This window comes from Hetaerina americana, unplaced genomic scaffold (genome assembly GCF_022747635.1).
Source record: "Hetaerina americana unplaced genomic scaffold, ioHetAmer1.1.p SCAF_42, whole genome shotgun sequence".
Lineage (NCBI taxonomy): Eukaryota > Metazoa > Arthropoda > Insecta > Odonata > Calopterygidae > Hetaerina > Hetaerina americana.
Window position 1 is genome coordinate 4,453,770 of NW_027287008.1, and position 25,250 is coordinate 4,479,019.

The window sequence follows — 25,250 nt, forward strand, 5'->3', positions numbered from 1 at the left end:
CACTATATTTGAGGAGAAAGAGAGCTACCAGTAGAGTATTAAAAAATACACTAATTTTAAAAAAGCATGAGTTCACACAAATATCCAATTTGGATTTAATCAAATTTTTAATTTGAAAAAATGAGATTCAATAGATAATTTAATACTAAATCATAATTAAAATGCATCAGTAAAATTTCTTTATTTTCCTAGATAGTAGCCACAAAAAATCGTCAATTCATGGAAAAAAGCTTAAACGTTACTCACCGTTGTAATAATTCCTGACCTGATCGAAAACCGGGCCATAAAAAAAGCAGAATATTATGGATAACGAGCTTGGGCTCTTCGGGGCCAGAAAACCATTTATTCATATCCTTGTTTTTCTTTCCAGTATACCAGCACGAAGTCATCGAAATGGTTTCCTCAGCCTCCGCAGCCGAGAGACCGGACCGCACATCTCTTTTCTCGCGAGTCGCCCGTCCCGCACCCAAAGTCGCCCCCGCCCCCCCACCCAACCCACCCCCGTGACGCAAGCACGCCTCCTCCTCCTTCCCCCACTCGAGCACCGAGGCGCTGCCGCCCTGCCTGTTTCCTCTTCGGCCGCATCCCTCACGGGCGGCGCTGGCGCGGCCGTATCGACCGACCCTGCGTCCGCTCCGCTCTGGCCTCCCGCCCCCGCGCCAGAAGCGGGTTCGGAAGGCTACGGTAACGGTGGAGGTTTCTCCTCTTAGGGAGAACGGAGGCGGAGGCGGACGACGACGGCTGGACGAGGAGCCTCTTTAGAAGGAGACAGCGGGGGGGCGAGATAACCGCGGGAGCCGGTGGGAGACTTCAATCAGGGGACGGGGATGACCTGACGTGCGAGTATTGCGAGCGTGCGGCAGTGTGAGCGCGTGCGGAGAGAGCTATGCCGCCTCCGCCGCCTCTCGCCGGCCTCTGCCTCCTGCTCGGCGCACTGCCCCTCGCCGCCGCGGCCGCCTTCGTCGTGGATGGCGGCAGCGGCGGCGGTGATTTCTTACCTCCCCCGCCGCCTCCCCAGAGGATCCGCCGCTCGGACGGCGGCGGCGGCGGGGGCCGGATTCTCCTCTCGCACCACGTGCACGACGTCAGCGATGTCAACGACACGTCCAACTTCACGGAGGTGCCGAGGGATCCGCTCTTTCCCACGGATCTGTTCACAATGGAGCAACGCCGCAAAGGAGCGGTGATCTTGCACATCCTGGGAGTCGTGTACATGTTCGTGGCACTGGCCATCGTGTGCGATGAGTTTTTCGTCCCCTCGCTGGACGTGATAATCGAGAAACTGCAACTGCAGGACGATGTGGCGGGTGCGACGTTCATGGCGGCGGGTGGCTCCGCCCCGGAGCTCTTCACCTCGGTCATCGGAGTGTTCGTCTCGTTCGACGACGTGGGCATCGGGACCATCGTGGGCTCGGCCGTCTTCAACATCCTATTCGTGATCGGCATGTGCGCCCTCTTCTCGCGCTCCGTGCTCAGCCTGACCTGGTGGCCCCTGTTCCGAGACTGCACCTTCTACTCGGTCAGCCTACTCACGCTGATTCTCTGCTTCCGCGACAACCACATTTACTGGTATGAGGCCCTCGTCCTCTTCTGCCTCTACCTCGCCTACGTCACCTTCATGAAGTTCAATCGGCCCGTCGAACGGTGCGTGAAGAGACACTTGTACAAGAACAAAGTGACGCGCGTACGCAGCACGGATCAGCTGATGCCATCCGTAAGTACTCTTAGAGGGCACGCCTTTTCTTCCATCCCTCCTTTCTCTTGCCCGTTCTTTTTACTGTTTTAACTGCTTATGTTTGCCCCGTTGAGACGGTTGAGTCGATTGCTCCCGTTCCACGAGTCCCTTTAAAGGAATCCCTATGTATATCCTTCGAACACGCAAACCTGCAAGCCTTCTCTGGAGGATTGTTCCGCACTTTACAGGGGTAGCGGCGGCAGTCGGCCCAAAGGCACGACCCCCTCTCATCAGTTATTTATTGGCTTTTGTATTGTGATTTTACCGACATGGTCTCTTTATAGTTATTCAATTGTATTTGCCTTATTATGCGCTAATGCCGACTATTTGATCCAAGCGACTTTTAATACTACATACATATTTGTACTGGATTTAGTTCGCCGATATCTCCCGCCGATATGTCCCGTCACCCCTAAGCTTTTCTTAATTGAGCTAGGATTTTGTTACCTCTGCTCATTGGCGCCTAGGGAAACTTTTGGCATATATATCACCTTTTAGAGGCAGATTTTTTTTGGCTTTGATTTCCATAATCCCGATCGAACCAAATTTTTCCATTTTCCTCAATGAGCTTTTATTATTCTGATTGAGGTTTTATTAGCTCGTTATTTCCACCATCCATTTTTAGTTGGCATTTGGTATTGAATAATTTTACTGATAAATTGAGAGGTTGTTAATCATTGATAAATCGATGAGGTTAGCTATAATATTTGAAGGTGAAATTCAAATCCGGAGATCATGCATAAATATAGAGGATTCTCTAAATGTAATAATGTCATTTTGCCTGTGGAAGTTATATTATATATGATATATATTATGTATAATATATATTATAAATAATACATATTATATATAATATATAAGATATATGATTATACGCTTCAATATTGGGCTTAGGAAATATGGAATCAATGCAATTGATTTGACGCTAAAAGTGTGAACTGAACTTTTGCTCTTCTCTGGGCCAAAGTTTCTATTTCCGTTGATGCTCAATTCGTATCATAAGCCCAAATAAAACTATATAAAAAGTGTTCAGGAAACCTTTTACAGCCGGATTTAATTTTTTTGTAACGTTTTAATATATTATGAAAAAACTGGTTTCATTTTTAAAATCTACATAATTTCAATGCGCGGCAAAAAATGCGCGGAAACACACTACTCGTATTTAAGATTAGAGGAGGAGTGTTGGGGTTTTAAATATCGTTAGTTTAAGGTGACTTTGATCAAACCGATGGGGTAGAATCTTTTTCAAATCACATGCCTATGTATATTTAGGGTGCATAAAGCGTAAAGTTGAGTAGTATTTAAAAATAATCAAATATGTGCATCTGAATGTACGAGTATGTACTTGTATATTTCTCCAAAGGACCAACGTTTAAATGGAAAGGGAGTGGTTTTATATCTCAATTTAAACATTTCATTACAAATTTATAATTTAAAAAATATATTTAGTGCTTAGCTTAGTTAATTTCTGCCACCGCTTATTTTGGTGAGAATTATAATAATAAAAGAAGCCGCACCAGCTCTTCATGAATTACTCTTGTCAACTATTTGAGAGCCAACAGTATCAACTCAGGACATCACATTTAATAATCTAAGTTAATTTAGTACTATCATAGAGAATATGATTTTTCAGCCTGTTATTATTTTCTCTTCAAATAAATGATATTTTTGTCAAAAACAGTGAGCAACGTTTCAATTTTCGACTTTAATCATCAATCTGTCTTTTAGAGAGCTCTTTTACAAAGAACGAGTTATCATTAACGATATTATATGTATATGTGTGGATATGTATATGAAATCATATATTGCAACTTTATTTTAGCTTTTAAGTTTGCTTCTAAATGTTAGCCGTTATTGGAAGGTATCATCTTTAATATTAATCACTGTTGACCATGAACGAATTTTAATAATCTCATATGAGGGTCTAATAAAATTAGGTAATATAATTGTAAAAATGCATCAATAATTCTTACGGAAAAGCGGTGAAATCAGTTTTAAATTGATAAGGGGAAGATATTTTAGTAATTGTTGTACTAATCATAGAAAGTTAAGGGTAAAAAGTAAAAAAATGGGAGTAAAACTACTTATTTTACTATCATACGAATGTTTGTTCACTTAAATGAAGCATTCTCGTATCGATTGCTCCATATCTGTCATGCATGATTCGAAAATGAGTTGATATTTCTATAGAAATGAATAGCTCGGAGAAATTATAACTATTCTATATTCATTACTGAAGCCATAACAGGGTGGTGATTGCTCATACAAACTGGAGTACCCTTTGCACACGCACGTCATGTATACACGCTATATAGATGAGTAGTTATTCGGTCTTAATTGACTCATTCACAGAAAGGTTTATGCGGATTAATTATTGGAAATAAAATATGGTGAAAAGGCGTGTAATATTGGGAAATGCGATTGCGAGATCGAGAAAGACACAAGTCATACAAATATGAAATCCATTGCTTGAAACTCATGGAAATATGAATCGCCAAACTTGTCAGCGTGAGTGGCTCTCGCAAGTATATGAATTTTCTCTGCGCCGATATTTAAGGGCAAAGCAAGCTCGAGATCGTGTAACCAAAATATCCAACGGAATATTGCTTTTTTGTATTTATTCGGACTATATTCCTTAATTACATTCTGATCTACGTTTTCCATTAGCACGTAGGATGAAAAATGACCATTTATTTTACGAATTGATGATTGGGTTTGGGTACTCTTTCTCTAGACGGCCCAGTTGAAAATTCCATTTCTGTCGAGAGAGATCAAAGGATTTGAAGTCCGTTGAAACGAATGGAACACGTCCACGTTGTTGTGTGGAAAGCGTGGTTAAGGTGCCTATACATTATAGCCTCTTAGATTCTTCTCTTTCTTTTGAAAAAGTAATTTTTAGCATTGTTTGATATAATCAAGTCTTACCATAATTGTTGGTATGGTTCAGCACCTAATTTTTGAAACTATGCGTTGCAATTTTGAGTGAAAGGATTGGAATTTCAATCGGTTAAACTAAAATTGTGCATGCTGTTCACTCTTGGCGATTGGGGGGGGGGGATTTAAGTGAAAAATTTGGTGCTCCGGAAAATTTACTTGACTCCTGCACTTCTTTTAAACATAATTTTAAAATTATTCCTTTAAAGTAAAAGTGCTTGAGGTGACGATCAAGTATTAATTTTTAAACGAGTAAAATTTTTCTTCACTTGAAAGTGGAAATGTTATGATTGGACGATGAGTGAATGGAGTGGGCGCCGGATACCTTGAGCATATGCATAAAGGAATCGTATCGAGCAAAGGCGGAGTTTCTGTAGGTAGTTAATAGCTACGCTGAAAAAAATCACCTAGAATATAATTGCTTTAAATTTTGTGTCACTCTCATCTCTGCTCCATAAGCAAATGATTTGATCCAATTCAAATTCTTAAAGCCAAACCATCGTCACCTTATATTTATGAAGTTTTTCGAGGACCATACTGTTGATGCAGCAAAAATATTTCAGAAATTGATATGTCGATTCATGTTAATGGTAACAAGTAATTTCGAGTAAATTTCCTTGAATATTGTGATTAAATAATTAAATTGTTCAAAATCACAATATTCAAGGAAATATACTCAACATAAATGTACTCGAAATTACTTGTTACCATTATTGATAACATGAATCGACATGTAAAATTCTGAAATATTTTTGCTGCATCAACAGTATAGTCCTCGAAAAACTTCATAAATATATGGCGACGATGGTATGGCTTTAAGCATTTGAATTGGATCAAATAATTTTCTCATGTAGCAGAGATAAAAGTGTCACAAAGTTTAAAGCAATTATATTCTATGTGAATTTTTTCAGCGTAACTATTCAGAGACTCCGCCTTTGCTTGATGCGATTCCTTGTGCATATGCTCAAGGCATCCGTTAAAATAGGTTTTAAAAAATCGGATCACATTTCTTTCTTTTTTTGGGCCTCTGTAAGATTGTTTGATTGCTATGTGATCGTTCTAGACCACTCTGGTGAAAATGAACATGTGTGGGATATTACTGCAGATGATTGCCAATTAAACATTCCGAAACGGGAAAATATTTTTCATTAAAATTTTATTTCTCCCTTCAATTTTGCTGAACCGGTAATATTAAGCTAAGTTTTTCAAAATTTTCAAATTATGGAATTCATTGAATTAATTTCGTTCGTCTGTTAACCTATTTTGCGACGTTCAAGTTAGTGTACACATTATTTCTGGCTAACCCAATTTCTCCTTTCTTTAGCAACTTAAAGATCGCCAAACATTAAATACTAACTTCATCTGGAATCTCGATGAGCGAATAGAACAATTATTTATGGAAATATTGTTTATGATCTTAAGTTGTAGCAGAAAGAGGGGGCGTGTCCCTGCATTTGTCTCCCACTGAAAATTACGTTTTTCTCAATTTAAAAATCCCCATAATTCGTTACCAATTCACCTACATGTGTCTTCGGAATCCGAACCATTTGAGTGCTTGGGGGCCTTCGAGTCGACATCGAGGATATACTTCATTTATCTATGTACTTTCGGATAGGAGTAAGTGTAAATTCGATACTGACGCCGACCCTGCGTACATATATCTTTCCCAACTACGACACTTTCGGAATGAATTAATTATGCTCACACAGTTCAGTGGATGCCCTCACGTTTTCATTCCCTTCTCAACGGCGGGGTTTTAAGTTTGAAAACAAACGGTCGTCGAAGGGCACGGAGAGAAAGATTCTCCCTTAAGCCTCCCCCCATCGGCCCGAATCACGAGGCCTCGACCTTCTTGCCGGCCGTGGGCAGGAGCAAACCAACGCGCGACCGTCGCGTGAGAGGACAGCGGGAGGGTACGGCCCTCTCTCCCGGTGGAGGCGCGGCGGTGGGCGCGGCAAAGCACGCCTCGCTTCCCTCGGGCCTTCCTCCGGGGGAAGGTCCCCCCCCCCCCCCCGCTTCCACGTGCCGCGGGATTAGCGCGCGGGGGGAGGCAGAAAGCAGCGTGAGTGGGAAGGGAGGATGATGAGAGAGGGAGGCAGGGGGATAGTGTGGGTGGCACACACACGCCACCGGGGCTGCATCGACTCCCTCCCGGGCGCTTCGTTGTCGCCCAATCCTCCCCCGCGCCTTCCCTCTCTCTCCCGCATTCCCCATCCCGCCGGTGGGTTCACTCTTCGGTTCGGAGTGCGTGGACTGGAACAAAGTCGGTGAGCGAGGGGAATCTTTTACTCCCACCCTCCCTCTTATTCTCCCTCCCCACCCCCTTCCCCGCCTGAAATCCCCGAACGCAAACCGTTGGTGGATCGCCGAATATATTTGGTGTCATATTTTTTTAATTTTGGGCACCGGACACTTATGTGATCCGCGTACTTACCCTTCCGTACCGTCTTGTTTGTCCGAGCCCCGAGATTTGACTCGACCCTAGCGGTGATCCGGAAGAATTTCAAAAAACCCTGGCATGAAAATTTGGGATTTAAATTGACCAAAAATTGAACGCATTTTTGTATCCTTGGTGCATGATTTCTCCGGTATTCATTTAATAGACTGCATTTGGGGACAAATTTTTGGATGAAATTTCTCTGGAAAATTAACGAATCATAGACTGGGCTCCCGAGTTTTGCAAAGACCCAAACGAATAGGAGTGGTGGGATGGAGCTCTGACTTTAATGGCTCTCGTAAGGGATGTGATATTGAATTAATTCAAAACACCGGTCAAATATATTCCCGTATTTGATATCCATTTTTTAGTTGACTATGCGGTGCAATGAAAGAAGGTATTTAAGCTCAGGTAAATTGCTATTTTATGGAGTCTTTCTTGAATAATTTGGGTTCGCTGAATTAATTTATTTCATAAATTCCTCTATCTATTTGATTGCGGTGAAACCACCGATCGGGGGAGCGCTTAACTCTCACTGAAAGGTAATCAAAACTAAGGAAATAATGAATGGATTGGGAGAAGGGAATTGCGGCTCGGACCTGACAAAGATAGGGAAAGGTGAAAATTTGGAGTGGTCAAATACGAAAATTGGCTAAAACAAGGGAAGAAATGTGAAGTGCTCGTGCATTAGATTTAACATCCCCTTCGGTTTTCTTATTTTTCGACTGGCTTGTAAGAACAAGAAAAAACACACACGTGATCGAATTGAGCACATGGTTAACCGTCGGATGGTAATTCCATAATTAATATCAATCCAATGTGTTAAAATGTAGGTATAAAGTAATATCATAAAAGATTGTATGCAGCTAAAAGGAATAATATAAATATGGGTCGGCAATGCTAGAAAATACAAGTACATAATTATTTAATGTTCATTGAATACCTTGGCTGATAAAAAAAGTGCCTGGTATTCCATGTCGATTTTCTTTAATTATGACAAATTCCTCTAAAAATTATTATTTTTTAATATAAGGGCTTTATAGTCTTATCTCACCCAGTCTATGAAAGTTGCCTCACCTAAATACACTTCCTTCACGAACGACATCCTTTGTACCAGGAGTTTCATGAAGACACCTTTATGATTTTACATACAGATTTTAATTTACCATTCTATATCAATAACTGCGATGCTGGGTTTCTCATTCTTGTTTTGCCACTTGCCTTTGACACTTTATAATTTTCTCTACTCTTGCCGCCTTCATTAAAGCAATTGGCAAAGACTATCTGCCTGAGAGTGGCATCGATGATTATAAGTCGACTGTGCGCTTAACGATGAAGCAATCTTATGATCTAAAAGGGATATGAACTTGCCGAAAAAATAATTGACGAAATAAATTGCCTAGTACTGTTTCCAAGATGGACGCATGATAGCGAGGTTTTGAGCAGTAAGTTTACTATAGTTAGCCCCGTTGAATCGCGTGACTCGTTCAATTAGTCTGGTTGAAGGAAACAAAGAATCGCACAAAAAGAAATTTCAATAATTATGAAAGAAATAGCAATGTCTAATTCAATAGAAAAAAGGAATGGCAAATTTAATGGGGTTTCTCCTTCAAATATTTCAAGGTGTGTGCACAATAAAACACGAAATTAGGGAACGTTGAAAACCCACAAAGAACTGTAACGTTAGAATGGAAAATAAAAAAAACTGCATTTCAAATGAAGTATAATGGATTAACAGCAGTCAAATAAAACAACGTTACGGGCAAGCTTTATTGGATATTCCAATAAAGAATTCTATTAAATGGAGGGGTTATATTTTCTCCCACTCTCCGACTCCATTTAACCAACGCTACTGCAATGTAACCCCACGGGGACCATCCTTTGGATGTCCAACTTTAAAGTCATTCTATTTAACCTAGTGAGCTACACGGTGACTGCCTAACCTTTAAAGGTCGCGCATTCGAATCCCTCCCCGGGAGTAGACGTTGTTTTGCCCATGGCCGTTCATTCCTCAGTGAAATTATGGGCTGAAATCAAAAGAGGAAGGGCTCGGGACACTTAAAAACTCCAAGCAAGAGTAATTTATTAAGAAAGACTCTTGAGTGATGTAGTCATTTGACCTCGGGGACAGGAGAGTGATTAGGGCGACGCAAAATGGCAAAGAGGGGGCAAGGAGGACGGGGAGGAACCGCTTCGTCGGCGTAGGTGCATTCACGGAACGTTGTAAACTCCCCATCCCGTGCTACCGTGAAAATCTACATTTTCATGCTTTGCTCCTCCAGGAGTTAACTTGCCGAAATCCGAATCTACGCGATCGAAAGGGATAGCCTCCCGTCCTCCGCGGGAAGCGTATTCACCGCGTGGGACCCGTACGATTGGGCAAGCAAAAGTCCCAGGCACTGGAGGCGGGGCGTCACCTCCGGCCTCGCTCGGGAAAACCGCGGCGGTCCCTTCGTACGTGAGAAAGATACACGAGCAAAATCGGCACTTCCATGCGGACAAACCTCGGCTTTTTCCGCTCACGCCGCCGTTGTCCGACGCCAGCCCTCATGCAGATGTAGATGAGGTAGGAAGGAAGGAAGGTGTGTGGAAGGGGCGATGGGGAAAGGAGTAGACGACATCGGGGTAAAAGAAGAGAGAGGGAGAGTGGAGGAAGCGGTGGCTGCGAGCGGGAGAGAGAGCGAGAAGGCTAGAGAGGAGGCACGTTGAGCCCAGTGTTGAGGAAGGCCGCGTGTGCTGTGGTTAGGCAGCGATGGGGAAGGGTCAGAGGAGGGGGAAAGGGCAGGGGGTGAGGAGGGTTGGGGGAAAGGGGCGGGGCGGGAGGGTGAGTGGGTGCGCGGAGCGGAGCGGCGCGTGCTCTGGAGTGGGATGGGCCAGGAGGGGAGGAGTTGGAAGGGTCGCGGAGAAGGGAGCCCTCTCTGGGGCAACTGCTGGCGAGGAAAGAGAGTATGCCTGCCTCAAATCGATAAAATGCTTTCTGTTTGCCTCTCGCTACCTCTCTCTCTCTCTCTCCTCCCTCTATCTCTCCCCCCCACACACACACATACGCTCACATGTTCTCTCCCTCCGCTCCTCCTCTTCCTTTCCCTTCCTTCGTCTTCCCTCCAGGGGATCCCTTCGTCCCTTCTTCATCCCTCCCCTGAAGCACTCCATCCGTCCCACCATTCTCCGAGGGCTTAAATCCTCCCTCTTGGTCCCCTCCCCACTCCGCCTCTGCATACACGCGCGTCCAGTCTCCTCCAAATTTCTCAATATTTTACCGCTCATCCGTTCAACTAACTCGCTGGACGAACGCCTCCGCGTCTTCTGCTGGGATTCATTCGAATGCCGCTCTCCCCATCCACCCAACCCCCACAGCATTTTCCACTCCTCCTCCCCCCCGGTCCCCCACCTTCTTCCCATCCCGACCATTCTTTTGTGGGTTAAATGCGACGGGTGGATGGGAGAGGGTGGGCTCGCAGTTATGACCACGATTTCCCCTCTTCATCTCCCGCTCCCCCGAAAATGTCTCGGAGTAATTGTTCGAGTATGAATGTCCTTGGGACCCCGTACGCGTGAAAGGGGATTCGGTGATCCCTACTTTGTTACAAAATGGTATAAGATATTGGATCAACAGTATACCCTCCGAAACCATTTTGGCTTTAACGCGTTCGTACAACCTGGGTTTTAAGGCAGTACAATGTCTTGACGTAAACGGGTTAGTGATTTCCTCACCTCTCTCTCTCTCTGTCATTCCCCGGCAGTAAACTAGTTAGGGTTTAAGGTGCTCCATTCAGCTCCCTGGAACTTCCCATTTCTGTCCTTCATTCAAATTTTAAAGCTTCGATGTTGCGCCACGCGCTTTATGGATGTAATGCTCCGGTTGATCAAAATTGGAACCTTATTAGAAGCACAAGTAGGTTTGGAAATAGTATTTGCCCAGGATTGCGTTCCGTTTGTCATTAATCGGAATACTTCTTAGTATATTGATAAGCAGTTTTAATTTACTCGCATTAAGCGCTATTTTTGAGCAGTTTTATATTTGTAAATGTCGATATGTAAATGTCAACGTAGAGAGTGTGTGTGTGGCGACCATGTTTAGATTTATTCCTACACGGTGCCACGACTAAGTTTCGCGTGGCGAAAGACATTTCCGCTCCGACTTTGATTATTATAGGGTGACCGCGGCCGAAAAGAACCCGGCAATATTAAGTAAATTACCGAGGTCGGAGAAAATAAGGAAATTTTGCGGAAAGCGAGGGAGTTTTTTCAAGGCCTATTGTTAAGTTAAAAAAATGTTATGAAAGCTCTTGAAAATTCATTAAAAATATTTTTTCCATTTAAACCGATGAAAACCTATGAAATAAATACGAATTTTAAGAGAAAATGGCCTCGCGCAACCTCCAAAAGTTAACGTACTCTCATAACATTTATGTTACCTTTTTGAAAACTTTTTGTAAGGTACCGACAATCATATTCTATGTGTTTTACAACCACCGTAAAATTCCCAGCGAGAAATCCGTTCTGAAAGTTTGACCTGGTGTGTGTTATATTATAGACTTCGAAAAAGGCGCTTATTTTTTCGAAATGAAACCAGTAGTTGTAATTATCTTTTATCTTCATTGAAATACTGATGTTAATTTGGCAATTCTGCATGGGATCATTTATTTATTTTCATTCATTTATTATCATTTTATTTATCTATGGTTAAAAAGATTGTGGACGCCAAATATCTCTGAAAGAATTTTTAATGTCACGATTGATTTGTTTACCAGGTTTGTTTATTACTCCCAAACCTTTATAATTGCCTTCGAGCAAGGTGTGTCAATGTCAGGATATGCTGCCGTGAGAATATTTTAACACTATGCGTAGATTAAGATAGGCCGATTACCTATTTCGTATTTCACTAGCCCCGTGACTTGCAATATGGTGTGGAAATCACTCATCGTAGAAAACTTATCATTTCCTTTCCTTCTCTTATATGGTTGGCCTTTCTTTTATGCTTGCTTAAAAAAATTCAAAGTGATCGATACTGTAAAAAATAATTGTTTATACCTCAGCAGTAGAAATTCAAGCGCTGATATCTAAGCAACGGCCATGTTCCCCTTTCGAATCATATCTAGTTTAGTCTAGTATCTGCCTTCCTTCATTGAAATGCAGAAACAAGCATGCGTACGTAATCATTCAAATTTTATCTTATCGATAGTCTTCGATCTGACTTTCTACCTGATTGTACTGCCAAATTATAGCAGCCACCTAGAGCTAAGAATATTACGAATCCACTGATAAGGAAACCTATAATTGCGATTTGCTTATTGTAGGTAATCATCTACAGGGGATTACAATATTCTGCAATCAGCCGTTTCCCCTTTCCTCTGCGGCACGTGTATGGCGTAAATTGTGGACCTAGGTTTGTTCCAAGGCCCATGATCAAAATAAAAATGAGATTAAAGAGGCAGTAAAAAATCACAGCGAAAATAAATAGAGGAAAAACGCTGTTTTCATTCTGACATAATATTTGAGAAAAAAACGAGGAGGAAGAAGAGATGACGGCGCACTATATTTCGGGAACTCGTTCATTTAGCGTATCCAGCCCAAGGTTCGATGTTTGGCTCTTACATAATGTATCAAAGGTTCATTGAAATGCTTTGATTTTAATTAAATGCACCGAATTTGGCACTATAATTTTCCAACAACTCGTTAAAAATATTAAAAAAAGGTTTTATTCATAAACAGTAATATCTACATGGTTTTAATTCTATTATCATAATACAATACAATATTTTCTTAAAGAACGCTCCAAAATGGTGAAAACTTGTAGTGCCATAGTGATTCAAACAATTTTACCCACTTCATCTGATTGGCCCGAAATGGTCATTCGTGAATATTTCCATCCTAGAATAGGTGAGAGCAGGTCTCCATTCTTCCCTACACAGCACTAATTTTATTACGCCCGAACAGCCTTTTGCAATTTTTTTCCTTTGCCTACAAAGTTATCCTTTGGTCATCTCCTTTGAGACATCCGTACTATTTACATATGTTATATTCCTAGCTAATTCCTCTAAAGTCTCATGCCAAGATCCGGAAAAGATACTTTCTGTTTATTTTGGCGATGTTGCTTCGCGGGTATCTAATGTTATTTTATGAAAAAAACTTTGCGGTACTTCAAAAACTACAATAAATGTTTTTTCGGTTATTAATTGGATTTAAGCAATTGTTTCTTGATGGTAGTAAATTCACATAAAACGAAACTCTGAAACTCCAATTAGTAAACTGAATTCATGGTTTAATCACGATATATTCATGTATTTCGGGGAATAAATTAGGAAGGTAGATTTATGCTTAGCTATTAGGAGGAAAGTTGAGTTAAACGTCAAAGTAGGGAAGAATAGACTAGTGCGTGTGGAACAAATCACATATATGGACAGTATTTTTCAATAAAACTGGTGAAATAGCCGGGAGGTCAAGAGAAGCATTGCGTTCGTGACAGAAATATATGCAAATTGTAGGGAACTGATTACATAAACGTCATGAAAAAACGTTACGGAAAAATTAGTGACGATTTTAATGTGGAGCGCGACACTGAATGACTTAAAAGTCTTTGAGACTTGGAGGATGAGCGTAGGTTAGATTTTTTCAGTCAAAATATGGGTCTCGAGAAAATACGTCGGAAGATGAGTCGGAAAAGTTAAAGAACATGCGTGGTGAAAACAATGAAAGACTTCGTGTTAGAGAGGAGCATATTGAACAAACGGAAAACGGGACAAGGAAGAGAATAGATCTGGTCGGCATGAAAGGTAGTAGAAACTATGAAGAATAGAAGTGGAAGGGAAATAGGAGTCCGGGAGAACACGGGATATATCGCACAGGGTCGGAAATTACAATAAGTAAAATAGCACAAAGCGGTCGGAATGTTTTCTCCACCTCTTGGCTTTCCCTAGGTTTCTAGAATTCCCTCTCCCAAGTTCTTTCTACGTCTATCTTCAGCCGTTTGCTCTAATTTGGATATTCTTTTTCATTCTCCGCGTATTTAACCAAGGGGTACGGGGCGACAATAGATTGAGAATTTTCGAATGGAATTTGCTCTTGTTCTTGCCGAATTGCCGATGTTTTCATCGGGACTGAGAAATCTTATTAGATGGCGTTGATGTAAAACGAGTTGGAATTGGGTGATGCTTTAAGACGAAGGAACATCAAATATTGCTAAGGTATGCGCAGCGATTGGAGTGATTCCGCTTCAAAGCCGGCAGTGATATTACCCTAAAGATGCGTGATGCAAAAAAGTTGAGAATCCCCTCCGCCTTTGGTCGAATTAGCTTATCTAAACAATAGGGAATTTGAGAGTTCTCAGCAAATAAGAGGGAATTTTTTCTTGTTACTGCTCGGAAAGACAGAAACTTTAATATTAATTTTCGGCCCGAGTCTTGGCTTTGATAACAAAATACATTCCAAACTAAACGTTTTCTTGTCCTTTTCTCACGGAAATCTTAGGTTTTAATATCTGCCGATCAAATTTTATCATGAAATCTAAAGCTTATGGTGGAATATATTTTATAAGTTTTTTTATTAACGCTAATTGAAAGTATCCTTGTCCAATGACATTTATACAAAAATGAAAACGCCAATTATAAAATATTTTAATCGATGGCACCATTATGTTAAACAAATATTATCCACAAACTTTTACAGTGCTTCATTGGTCCATTTGTTTACAAAAACCTTGTCGTAAAATATACGTACTAAAATAAATTTGGTGTCAGGAAGTTGCCAAAATTGCCAAACAATTGATGGAGTTAGAATTAAATCTGTATATTTTTCTCTCCTCTGGAAACCTTTCTAAACTCAACATAATAAAAATGTGGGTTAAAACCGTTTCAACATAAAATATTAGTTAATTGATAGTTGAAATTAGTATATACTTTTTCAACAATTTTATAGTTTGAATGCCTAGCCAAATTTGATGTAATATTTAACTTCTAGTCACACATAACATACCGCATATTGTTTATCTCTCAGCTAAGTCATTAATGGAATCTTAAAGTTATGAAATAGTATGATAAGACTTGTGAAGGTCGAGTGGTAACAAATTATGACCCGGGAGCAGAATGATATTGAGAAATCTGTCAACTGAACCGTGAGAAACACATAATCGCAATAAATGGTTAGTGTGTCGACGTTTTTTGAATCTACGGTAAGGTTCGAGAGAGTGACGTCTCAGGATATTACTGCTGTTATTTTGAATAATTTTTATTTTGAAGTTTGTTGTTGCTGAATTTATGATGATGTATAAATTTTTTTGATAGCCATCATGTCATGAAGAACAGTGGCCTTAGTACCATAACTAACCGTCTGCGATCGGTACTTATGGTACCACGGCGGCCTAAACAGAAAAGTTTATAATCAAAGCATCTTGGATTTCTAGATAGGGTATATTTATTACGACCTACATTTCGTTACAGCGTAACATCTTGCGGTCTTACAGATGTTACGCTGTAATGGAACGTAGGTCTTGATAAAAATACTCTTTGTGGAAAAGCAAAGTGTCTTCTTTCATCATGAAGGATTTCCATTATGTTACGCCTAAAACTGTGTTATTTAATGAAAGCATCATGAGTCTTCAGGAGGGGGAAGGTAAAGGGACGAATAGAAGTGGGAAGAGTCCACGAAGTACGAGGCCGAGGGAAATTTCTTGAGCGACATCGCTCACGACTAGCTCGCCCTACTGTAAGACACAAACTAATAATGGTTGGCTGGCATAGAGTTTTTAATGCGCACACAATTTTGTATTACTGGCTATGTGTTGTTACCATATGAGTGTTTATATTATTAACGACATGGTAGTTGGTCATGCGGTGGTGGAGTGGCGTGTTTACGAAAAAGCGCGTAGGTGTGCCCACTGCCCATAATGTCAGTTGCCGAACTAGTGCATTGGCTATTATTGCATTGGATTATGTGCCTAAATGAGCATAAAACTACAACGTTAGCTAGGAGTTATGCTCAACTCAGATATTTCAAAATGGTTTCCGATCCAATAAAATCTATAATTGTTAGATTCACCAGTGCAATCGAATCCAACTGTTGGGGAAAGTACGGGTAGTTACAAATCCTTGGTTGATTGGAATCTTTTGCTGCCAGAGTAATGATGATACGTAGTTAATTTAAAGAATCCTTCAAACTTTACAATGGTCTCAAAAAATTATCTTTGAAAAAAACCAATATGTTGTCGCAATCACTAGAAATCGTTGTTCCCGTGATGTATTGATAGCCGGAAATAATATGACTTTCATTTCAAAAAAATAATTTTTATATTTGATCCAAAATCTGGACTTGCCTTTCAAATGTATCGATGTAATGTTAAAAGTGTGGCAATGTGATAGTATTCAAGTCTCGGTTCCTGGAAAATTATTAATTTGTAAATATAAGCACTTTCAATTTTAATGTCTTTTCACGCATTTACGTACCTCGCGACTAAACCCTATTTCAGTGCCCGAAATAATCTACACGTGAAATCGAAGTTTACAGGAAAACATACGTGAATATATGTTTCGTTCCTGTGATCGCTAGGAAGGGAATTAATATGGTTAAATATTTGTCTCGACCTTCTTGCGCTCATTGAATTGTGCTGAGTTTATTAATTGCATTGTTTTATTAATTAATCCAGAAAAGTCTTATTAAATATTTTGAAAAAAGCAAGATGACCTGTGGTCGGATCATATCGAGGAATTTGTTATGAATGTAGATTTTTAACTGAAGCGTTAGCTTTTCCATGGCGTCCCACAAATTGGATCAACAAATTGAACTACTATCAGTGGATTGCATTTACGCAGAGGTTCTCAACGCAGTCGTTTTGTGAAGACAAAGTGGACGAGGATTAAATGGTACTAAAATAAGTTAATATTTAACTACGTATACAAGTAGGGGTAAGTCATAATGGGGTGCGTTCGTTAGGACTTAAATTTAGAGGTCATCTCAGTCGGATGGACACTAAGACCCGTCATTTCACTTTGAAGGTTGAGGAACATTATCTAAGTAAATCTCTGGCTGACAAAGTGATTTTCTTTAATTTCCAATTCTAAATATCCTACGCTTTCATAACTCAAGAAATGGAGGTTAGTTAATAATTTACTGACAGAATTGGATTGATTGATTAATTGTTTACCTTAGGGAAGACATGCTGGTTAAATGCCACTCCATTAAGTGGTATGCAAACGATGAAAACAAAAGCCAATGGATTAACTTACGGTGGCAAGAATTTTGTAGTCTTTCTTTAAAAATGAATTTTCTCGTTGAAGCTGTCACAGTCTATTTGAAATGTTTTACATTTCAATTAAAAGTGATTAAATTTACAAGATGATTTGAACGGAGAAGCATTGCTTAGTTAAACACTGTTAAAACTTAATGGAAGAATCGTGTCTAAAAATTAATGCAGCTTATGTATTTAAGTGAAATATTTCGATAAAGATTTACATAACAAGTTGCATTCACATGACTGAGTTTAATTGCAGTGAAGCGTATTGTGAAAAGCACAAGAGCTCGGAATCATACAAGTAGGACATTCAATTTGAATAAGGACGCAAAATTCTTATGACGGAGCCCGTCGGCTGGACGTTTAAATTTATTAAAATTTTATTCATCGAATGAGTAACGAGGATAGTCTGCTCGACCGCCACCTCTCTCACAAATCGCATTTCCGCTCGAAAGGTCATATTTGCAGGAGGAAATTTGAATTACGCCATTAGGAGTTTCAAGGACGAAATGTTGGAAATCGATTAGACGACGTTGGCTGCATTTCCTTCGGCCACGGGCTCGTCAATGGCCTCCTCGTCCCTCTTCTTGCCTCTCCCTCGCCGCCCGCCTTTCTCTCTCTCTCTCGCTATCCCCCATCACCGCTACCTCGGTCGCCCACCCCTCTCCTCCCCTGGTCCGCCTTCCATCACCGCCTCAAGATGGAAGACATTCCCATCTACACATCCAAGTCTTATATTGATTTATTTTTTCAAGAAGTCGATGCTTTTCATTTGCTTTGACGTATCCTAATTTCTTGTCACATGTTCATTACATCGTACGTCTGATTTATTTCACATGATTGTGATAGGAGACCTCGTTTCCTAAGCAGCATCAATGTTTCTATGATCAGTAATCATTGTGGTTGCATCCGTCAATATGTTTGGTTAGTAATGTGGGTTGCTGTGATTTCAATTCAATCGAGGGTGCTAATTATGCTTAAACGTGTTTTTTATGCCAGGATTAGTTTAAATTGGGTCTTGGAGGATATCACTGGAAAAGGCCTACTAAATAATTGCAACCATTTAAATAAATACTTGCAGCTGTAAAAATCAAATACCTAAGTGTATATATAATATATGTATTATATATATATATAAATATTATATATAATATATGTATATATTATATATATTTTATATATAATTATTTATTTATTATATTATATATATTATTATATTATATTATATATTATTATATTATATTATATATATATAAAAATACATAATATTCGGACGGCACAATAGAACACAAATTAAATATTAACACTTAAAAGGACACCAACATTGTAAATTGTTTAAGCTTTCGGCCTTCTCCGAGGCCTTCTTTAGGTAAGACTTGAGTCTTACTTGAAGAGAGAAGGCCGAAAGCTTAAACAATTTACAATGTAGGTGCCCTTTTAAGTGTTACTTTTTTATTTGTGTTCTATTGTGCCGTCCAAATATTATACTGCTCGTGTGAGTGTTTCTATATAATCGATAGCGCTTCGACCTTTACATCGTACTTTGAACATTGCTATGGAAATTGGCAATTACATACACCCAAGCCCTAGGTGGAGGAAAAAACACCTAGGCGGGAATCGAACCCGCGACTTCAGGGTTGGCAGACGAAGACGTCACCCTGCCACCTCCGGGTTTATTTGGAGAATAGAGAAAAATTTGTCCTGAATATTCACGGAGAAAAAAATGGAGGATCTCTGCACTTATCGGTTAAGAGAAGAGGATAGAGAGACACGTTAGTAGTTTTACGTCCGTTATCTGGAGGAGATTTCCGGATAGACTAGGAAAACTACAGAAAAACGAGCAGGCCACTCGAAAAAAAAACCGGAACGTCAACAAAAAAACGTAATTCCCTGATTGACATTGGGTTGAAATATCTCATTCAATTGATCAAATTTCTTAACTCAATTTCTGAATCTCTCCCTCTCCACCTGACTGATAATTCTAGGGTGCGACTCAGGGAGCGCTGATTGGTCGAATGTTTTCCCGTAATTTTTACAAGTCAGTGTGGTGGAAAACCGTCATCAAAGTGTTGTTTCGGGGAAAACTCGGTTGTGGTTAAAGGATACCTTTTCCACTCATATTTATAGAGTGTCCTTTGTAAGTCAGCATCAATAAATGTTTACCTGGGCGACTAATTTTGTCTGGTAGAGGATAGCATGAACCAGGCCGAAGTATTCCCCTCGAGCCTACAGAGTCCTCCTCTTGGGTAACGCTTGGAAGTAAAGTATCGGCAAAGTTTGAAACGGGAAAGGCACAGGAAAATGATAATCATTCATAGGTAATCTTATTCATGAATAAATATGTATGATTTTTAATGGAAGGCAGTAAAAATGGCAGTTCATGTAAGAAAACTCATCCGCACAATATTCATGGAAGCTTGAAATCCTGATATGTTACGATAACCATTAACGTCGAATAAATGCAGTGAGTATAAAGTAATTGAGTGTTTGTGGTAAATAATAGGAAAAATAGGGTGAAGAATAAGTGGATCATGGATGATAGCGGATTGAGTGCATTGGCAATGAACAAACATGAAATAAGACATGCTGCGACGGTTCGGGTACGTTGCGAGAACGGATGATTGTCGTTTACGTTTACAGACGTTTACACGAAGGAAGAGAATGAGGTTTGATATAGAAATGGGTAGACTGAGGAATCCGTGGGTAAATGTGGTCGAAGGAACTTTTTAGACGAGGAATATTGAGAGTCTCAATAATAGGAGAGCACACGAGATATATGGAGTACTATTTGAACGTGAACGACGGGTAAAATATATTTACGTTGCATTACATAGTACCCTGAAAGCCACCGCTGGAATGTGTAGCAGGGGGTTATTAAACACCAGACTACTTTTGACCGAAAATAATTTTCTCACCTAGTACGGTCGGAAAACGTAATTTTGATTCCTTATCGTTCGTGGGAAAAATCGCATCTTAAATCTATCTGTTCTGCACCTAATTTACTCTAATTTTATTTACGCGATCTCTCCTAACGTAGTGCGATAAGGTTAATAATACATTTTCAACATCGTCGATAAAGAGATATCCTTGCAATTTATGCAAGAGATTTAACCTTCTATCTGGGAGTGATACCCAAGCTCCTGTATGGTCCCAAGATCCTGTATGGAAGGTTTGAAGTAATGTTGAAGAAATTAGTGGAAGGGAGGTTTGACTTTTCTTTGACTTTCCCTACCCAAGAGGCTGTCGACGTGAAGGGGGTACGCATGTGCGTCTGTGTAAGTTTGATCCCCTGCCCACATATCCCCACGACACTCTCCCCGGTGCCGAACCCCAACCGCCTCCCGCCCTCCCGCCCATCATCCACTCAAAAATTCACCCTCGCCTTCCCGAGCGTCACGTCCGACCGCAGTCGCGACCCCAGTCGTCGTGATAACACGGAGAAAGAGGGTGAGAGGTGCCCATTGGGTATCGCGTTCCTGCGTGCGTGCGTGTTCGAAGGACAAGTGGGGGGGGTTGCAGATAAGGGGTTAGGGGGTAGTTTTAAGTCCTTTTGGCACGTGTCCCCCCTTCCTTCCTCTCGTTTGGCGGCCTTTTGGTGCTGCATAAGTGGTAAAAGGTGGTGGGCTCAACCTTAGGTCCCCACCCCGCGGAATATTATTAGTCTGCGGATGAGGTGGAGGGAGGCGAGGGGATTCGGGAGAATGAAGGAATAGTAATTGATGCTTTGAGGAGGCAACCGACGGTGATCGATACTGCGCCTCGTGTGAGAATTAAGATTCGTGCAATAAGGCTGGTTGAAGGGGTCGGCTTCGGGTGTTAGCCAAGGAGGCCTTCATCCGGAAGGGTTCGATTCATCCAGGCCTGTGGCTTCCAGCGTGGTCGGCGTCGACGGAGCGGGATGCCCCTTGAGGGTTTTTGGATGGTTCGGGGCGAGGAAGGCGGGTTGGAAATTTGTGTTTGTGCCCTGCGGGGTCTACATTGACTCAAGCCTGCTGTGGCTAATCCCAAGAGAGGGGGGGAGGAATAGGGTGAGGTGTATCAGGGGATGGTTTTGAAGTTGGAGTGTAAAAATGAGTGTGGCGAGAACGGGCGAAGGTGCGCCGGGATACTGCGGAGGATGAGTGGGTCTTACGAGTAAGTTTTTTTATCAAGTATCATATCTACGTCATCGGCCGTGGGTTCGAAACTCATCTCCACCATAGGGACTTCTCTGTAATCGAGTGGTTTAAATTGTTGGGTTAAATTGGCGATAGCTCGCAATTTGAAAGCCGTAAGCACGGGTAAGAATATAAAGAATTGTCTAAACAAATCCTTAGGCATAAGACACCAAAATTTGTTTCAACTATCGTAATTAGTTTTCCAACATTTTATCCGGTGATATGTCATGCGTTTTTGATGCCAATCATGCAAATGCGGTTGACTGGTTGACGATATATTGTAGGATGATATAATTGAAAAATATTGGAGTTCCTTCGCCATGTTGCAAGTTGAAACTTTCCCCAAATAATTTGAAATAATATAATAGGGAAACATCTGACGTCAGCGGGGTGCGAAATAATTGACTAAAAAGTCTCTTCCAAGTCAGCTCCACGCCAATTCAATCTCAAACGATTTCCACACTCATTGTTTCTGTAACTTTACTCAATGTGTAGGCTGTGATAGGAGAGAGACGCGTTAAAATATCATGCTTATCCCAATCATTAAAGTTAACAAATTGCTATATTTTTATGAACTAGTCTCAGGGACTTAGTGATCAGGTTCAGGAGGAATTATGTAGATACGGGGAAGAGGAAAGGGAAGGGGAAACAGGCGACCTTGTCTTAGCGAGAGGTATCTAATGTGACGTCAATTGGAATGGAATTGATTTGTAATTACTGTGTTTTCCACGCAACTATCGAATGGGGCTCAGCCTTGAAAAACGTAAGCACAATTTTGCACCCGAGCACATGTCCTTTATTTGTCAAGGTCGGCACGTTAGAACCATACCATTGAGTGCGACTACGTTGAGGGCACGCACGTGCTTCAATCGCTGGAGGTGCTTAAAACGAAATGAACCCGCTCGGCAGGTGTTAAGTTCTTACTGAACGTTTAAAGGCACAGAACTCGTGGCGAAGAGAGGTGGGAGTGACAGGGAAAGGTCGTGGTCACAAGATGAGCGGCCTGTCGAGATACCCTTTCAGACAAGCGGAGTGTTGGCGACGCGTTTACTGGCGCAGTCGCTAGTCTGTTTCACTCGACCATTTGCTTTCTGAGTTATTCCCAACTCCATTTCAGCTATCTCCGAATACGGCTTGCAATACCGGGAAGGCGTACATGCCGCGTCATTTCTCAGGAAGAGCCTTCGTTTTCCAGGCATTACTTACGACGCCATAGTATGTCTACACGCGCACACTTCCAATCCGGTACCATTATTTTTATCTTGTTCCATTTTCGTTTCGAAGACAGCACTCCTCAGTTAATGGCTATTTTGTTAAAAAAATTAGTCCTTTGGTGTAATGTCAGAGCGTTTCATCTCCACTGACTTTACTGATGGTTATGTTACACAGTACGCCTGGTGTACTTTATTCTTTCGATTAAACGATCTTGCATCAGGAATAACAAAATAGAAAGTGTAGACCCTATTAAATACTTAGGCGTTACCCTCACTCATGACCTCTCTTGGGTGGAACATATACGGTGAATGCGTACAAAAAGTTAGGATTTATGAGGAGAGTATCTAGGTAATGTGACGAATAAGTCAAAGAGTAATGTTATCTTTCGCTGGTTCGGCCTCATTTAGAATATGCTTCAAGTATATGGGATTCTTATGGAGTTGGATTGATTGTCGAACTGGATCGCGCGCAGCGTAGAGGAGCTAGATTTGTAAAAAATTATGATAAACTTAGTAGCGTTTCAAAATTATGAGAGGAGCTAGGCTGGGAATATATCAAGGAGGGACGGTTAAATTACAGATGAAATCTCTTGCCTAAATTGGAGGAATAACTCTTTATCGATGATTTTGAAAATATATTAATGTATTGATTTATTTTGCATGCATTATTTAGCTCCATCTTACTAAGGTAGGAGAGCTCATGTAAATAAAATTAGAGAGATTAAGTGTAGAACGGATAAATTTGAGTGTAATTTTTCCCACAAACGATAAGGAATCTGACCGTGCGAGGGAGGAAAAGTATTTTGGGTCAAGAGTAGTCTGGTGTTTAGTAACCTCCTGCCACACACCCTAGCGGTAGCTTGCAGAATACCACGTGTCAAACGAAAGTAACGTTGAAAATGTTGGCAGGAGAACGATTGTGTATCGCAGTTTGACTGGACGCCAATATTATCCTGGAAGAATAATGGGAACTACGGAAGTTAGTTGATGGAGATTGTTCAAATTGGAGTTCTGCGTTGGGTCAATGAACTGGGGAGCCGGAGTGGCTATAAAAATCTCTCTCTCGCTCGGGAAAAAAATCAGTCAAGCTGTATGACTAATACTGGCAATTACGGCCAAGTAGGCTTGATGTGGAACAGCAATGGCCGTAATAACTCTTTTCATATTGTCTTGTCAATATTGGATGCCCAGTTATTTCCTCTTACTCAGGAGCTTTATTTTTTGTTAGCGCGCCATTGAAATCACACGGAGATATGCGTTTGCTCAGAGCTTTAACGACGAATTCATATATTTGTAAAAAATATTTGCCCATTCATATTTCTTAAAATGCATTAGTCTTTACTTTAAACGGGAAACTTTGTGGAAAACAAAACCTCATTTCATGTTAAGACTTGTAGGAATCACTTGAACGCGTAGTGAATTTATTGATTTCCCCATTTTTAACAGAACATGAAGAAATATGCTTTACCTGTTTACATAACTTTGTAGCTACAAAGATAGACTAAAAGCTTATCTCCTCTGACTGATCTTCAATTGACCATGCACGAAAAGTCCCTCCACAAACATTGACTTTGCTGGTGGCTACGTTAGCCCTCCACGTGACACCTGGTATATTTTTTTAATAAACGGTAGTGGCGTTGAAAACGTTGGCAGAGGAACCATTATGCATCGCAGGAGTTTGACGTGGATGCCAATATTATCCTGGAAGAATAATGGGAACCACAGAAGTTAGTTGGTGGAGGCTATTCAAATTAGAGTTCTGTGTGGGGTCAATGAACTAACTGGGGAGTCGGGGTGGCTATACAATAAATCAGTTAAGCTGAGGGCTGGGTGAGGGTTTTAGTAAATATAATATAAAAGTCAGATTCTCTATGTTTGAAATAATGAATTATTTGCATATAAAGTTAGAAATAAGCACATTTGTACATTATTTAATTTAAATCCTGAGAGCATTATATAGTATAGTTAGTCGACAAAATTATCGATGATTATCTTAACGGTTATAAGTACTAATAATGGATGTTTGTGTCTTCGGGCTCTAAACTATATGAGTAGTAATAAATATTTTCATTGAGTTAATAGTCTTAAAATCTTGGAAACTATGAATGTGAGAGCCATTCACTTCGCCTTATTCTATTACATACTCGTACGTTTAAAATAGACTCATGGGCTACAAATAGTTTGGTTATGATGAAAAACTGACATTTTTATACCCTAAAATCTCTGAGTGATCACGAAAGTGATTTGGATGAGCTTAGTAAAATTTTTGCAATGCCATTTATAGTAATAAATAACTACTTTGTAGCTTGACATTTTGCAAAATAAACCCCGGCGACCGTTTATGAAAATTCGATATTTATATGATAAATCCAATCGACGTGATAGATAACGGAACCATCGAAAACCCTTTCAGTGACGAAGTGATTCAAGTGATACCCATAAATATATTTCATTTACCTATGGATTAGAGGCAGGACGATTTACATTTATCATTAAAAGTAATATCTTATGAGGTGCTCGTCTTGAAACATGCATAAGGGTTTTTCCT

At 40.6% G+C, this 25,250-nt stretch overlaps 1 protein-coding gene across 1 annotated transcript in view; it reads left to right on the forward strand.

Annotated features, from left to right (window-relative positions):
- The first annotated feature begins 646 nt into the window (after nt 1-646).
- Nucleotides 647-25,250, forward strand: part of LOC139692826 (sodium/potassium/calcium exchanger Nckx30C-like) — a 47,655-nt gene continuing 23,051 nt past the window's right edge. The window contains exon 1 of the mRNA XM_071591124.1: nt 647-1,714. Coding sequence (XP_071447225.1) covers nt 887-1,714 — 828 coding nt within the window. The 5' untranslated portion in view covers nt 647-886. The remainder of the gene's footprint in view (nt 1,715-25,250) is intronic.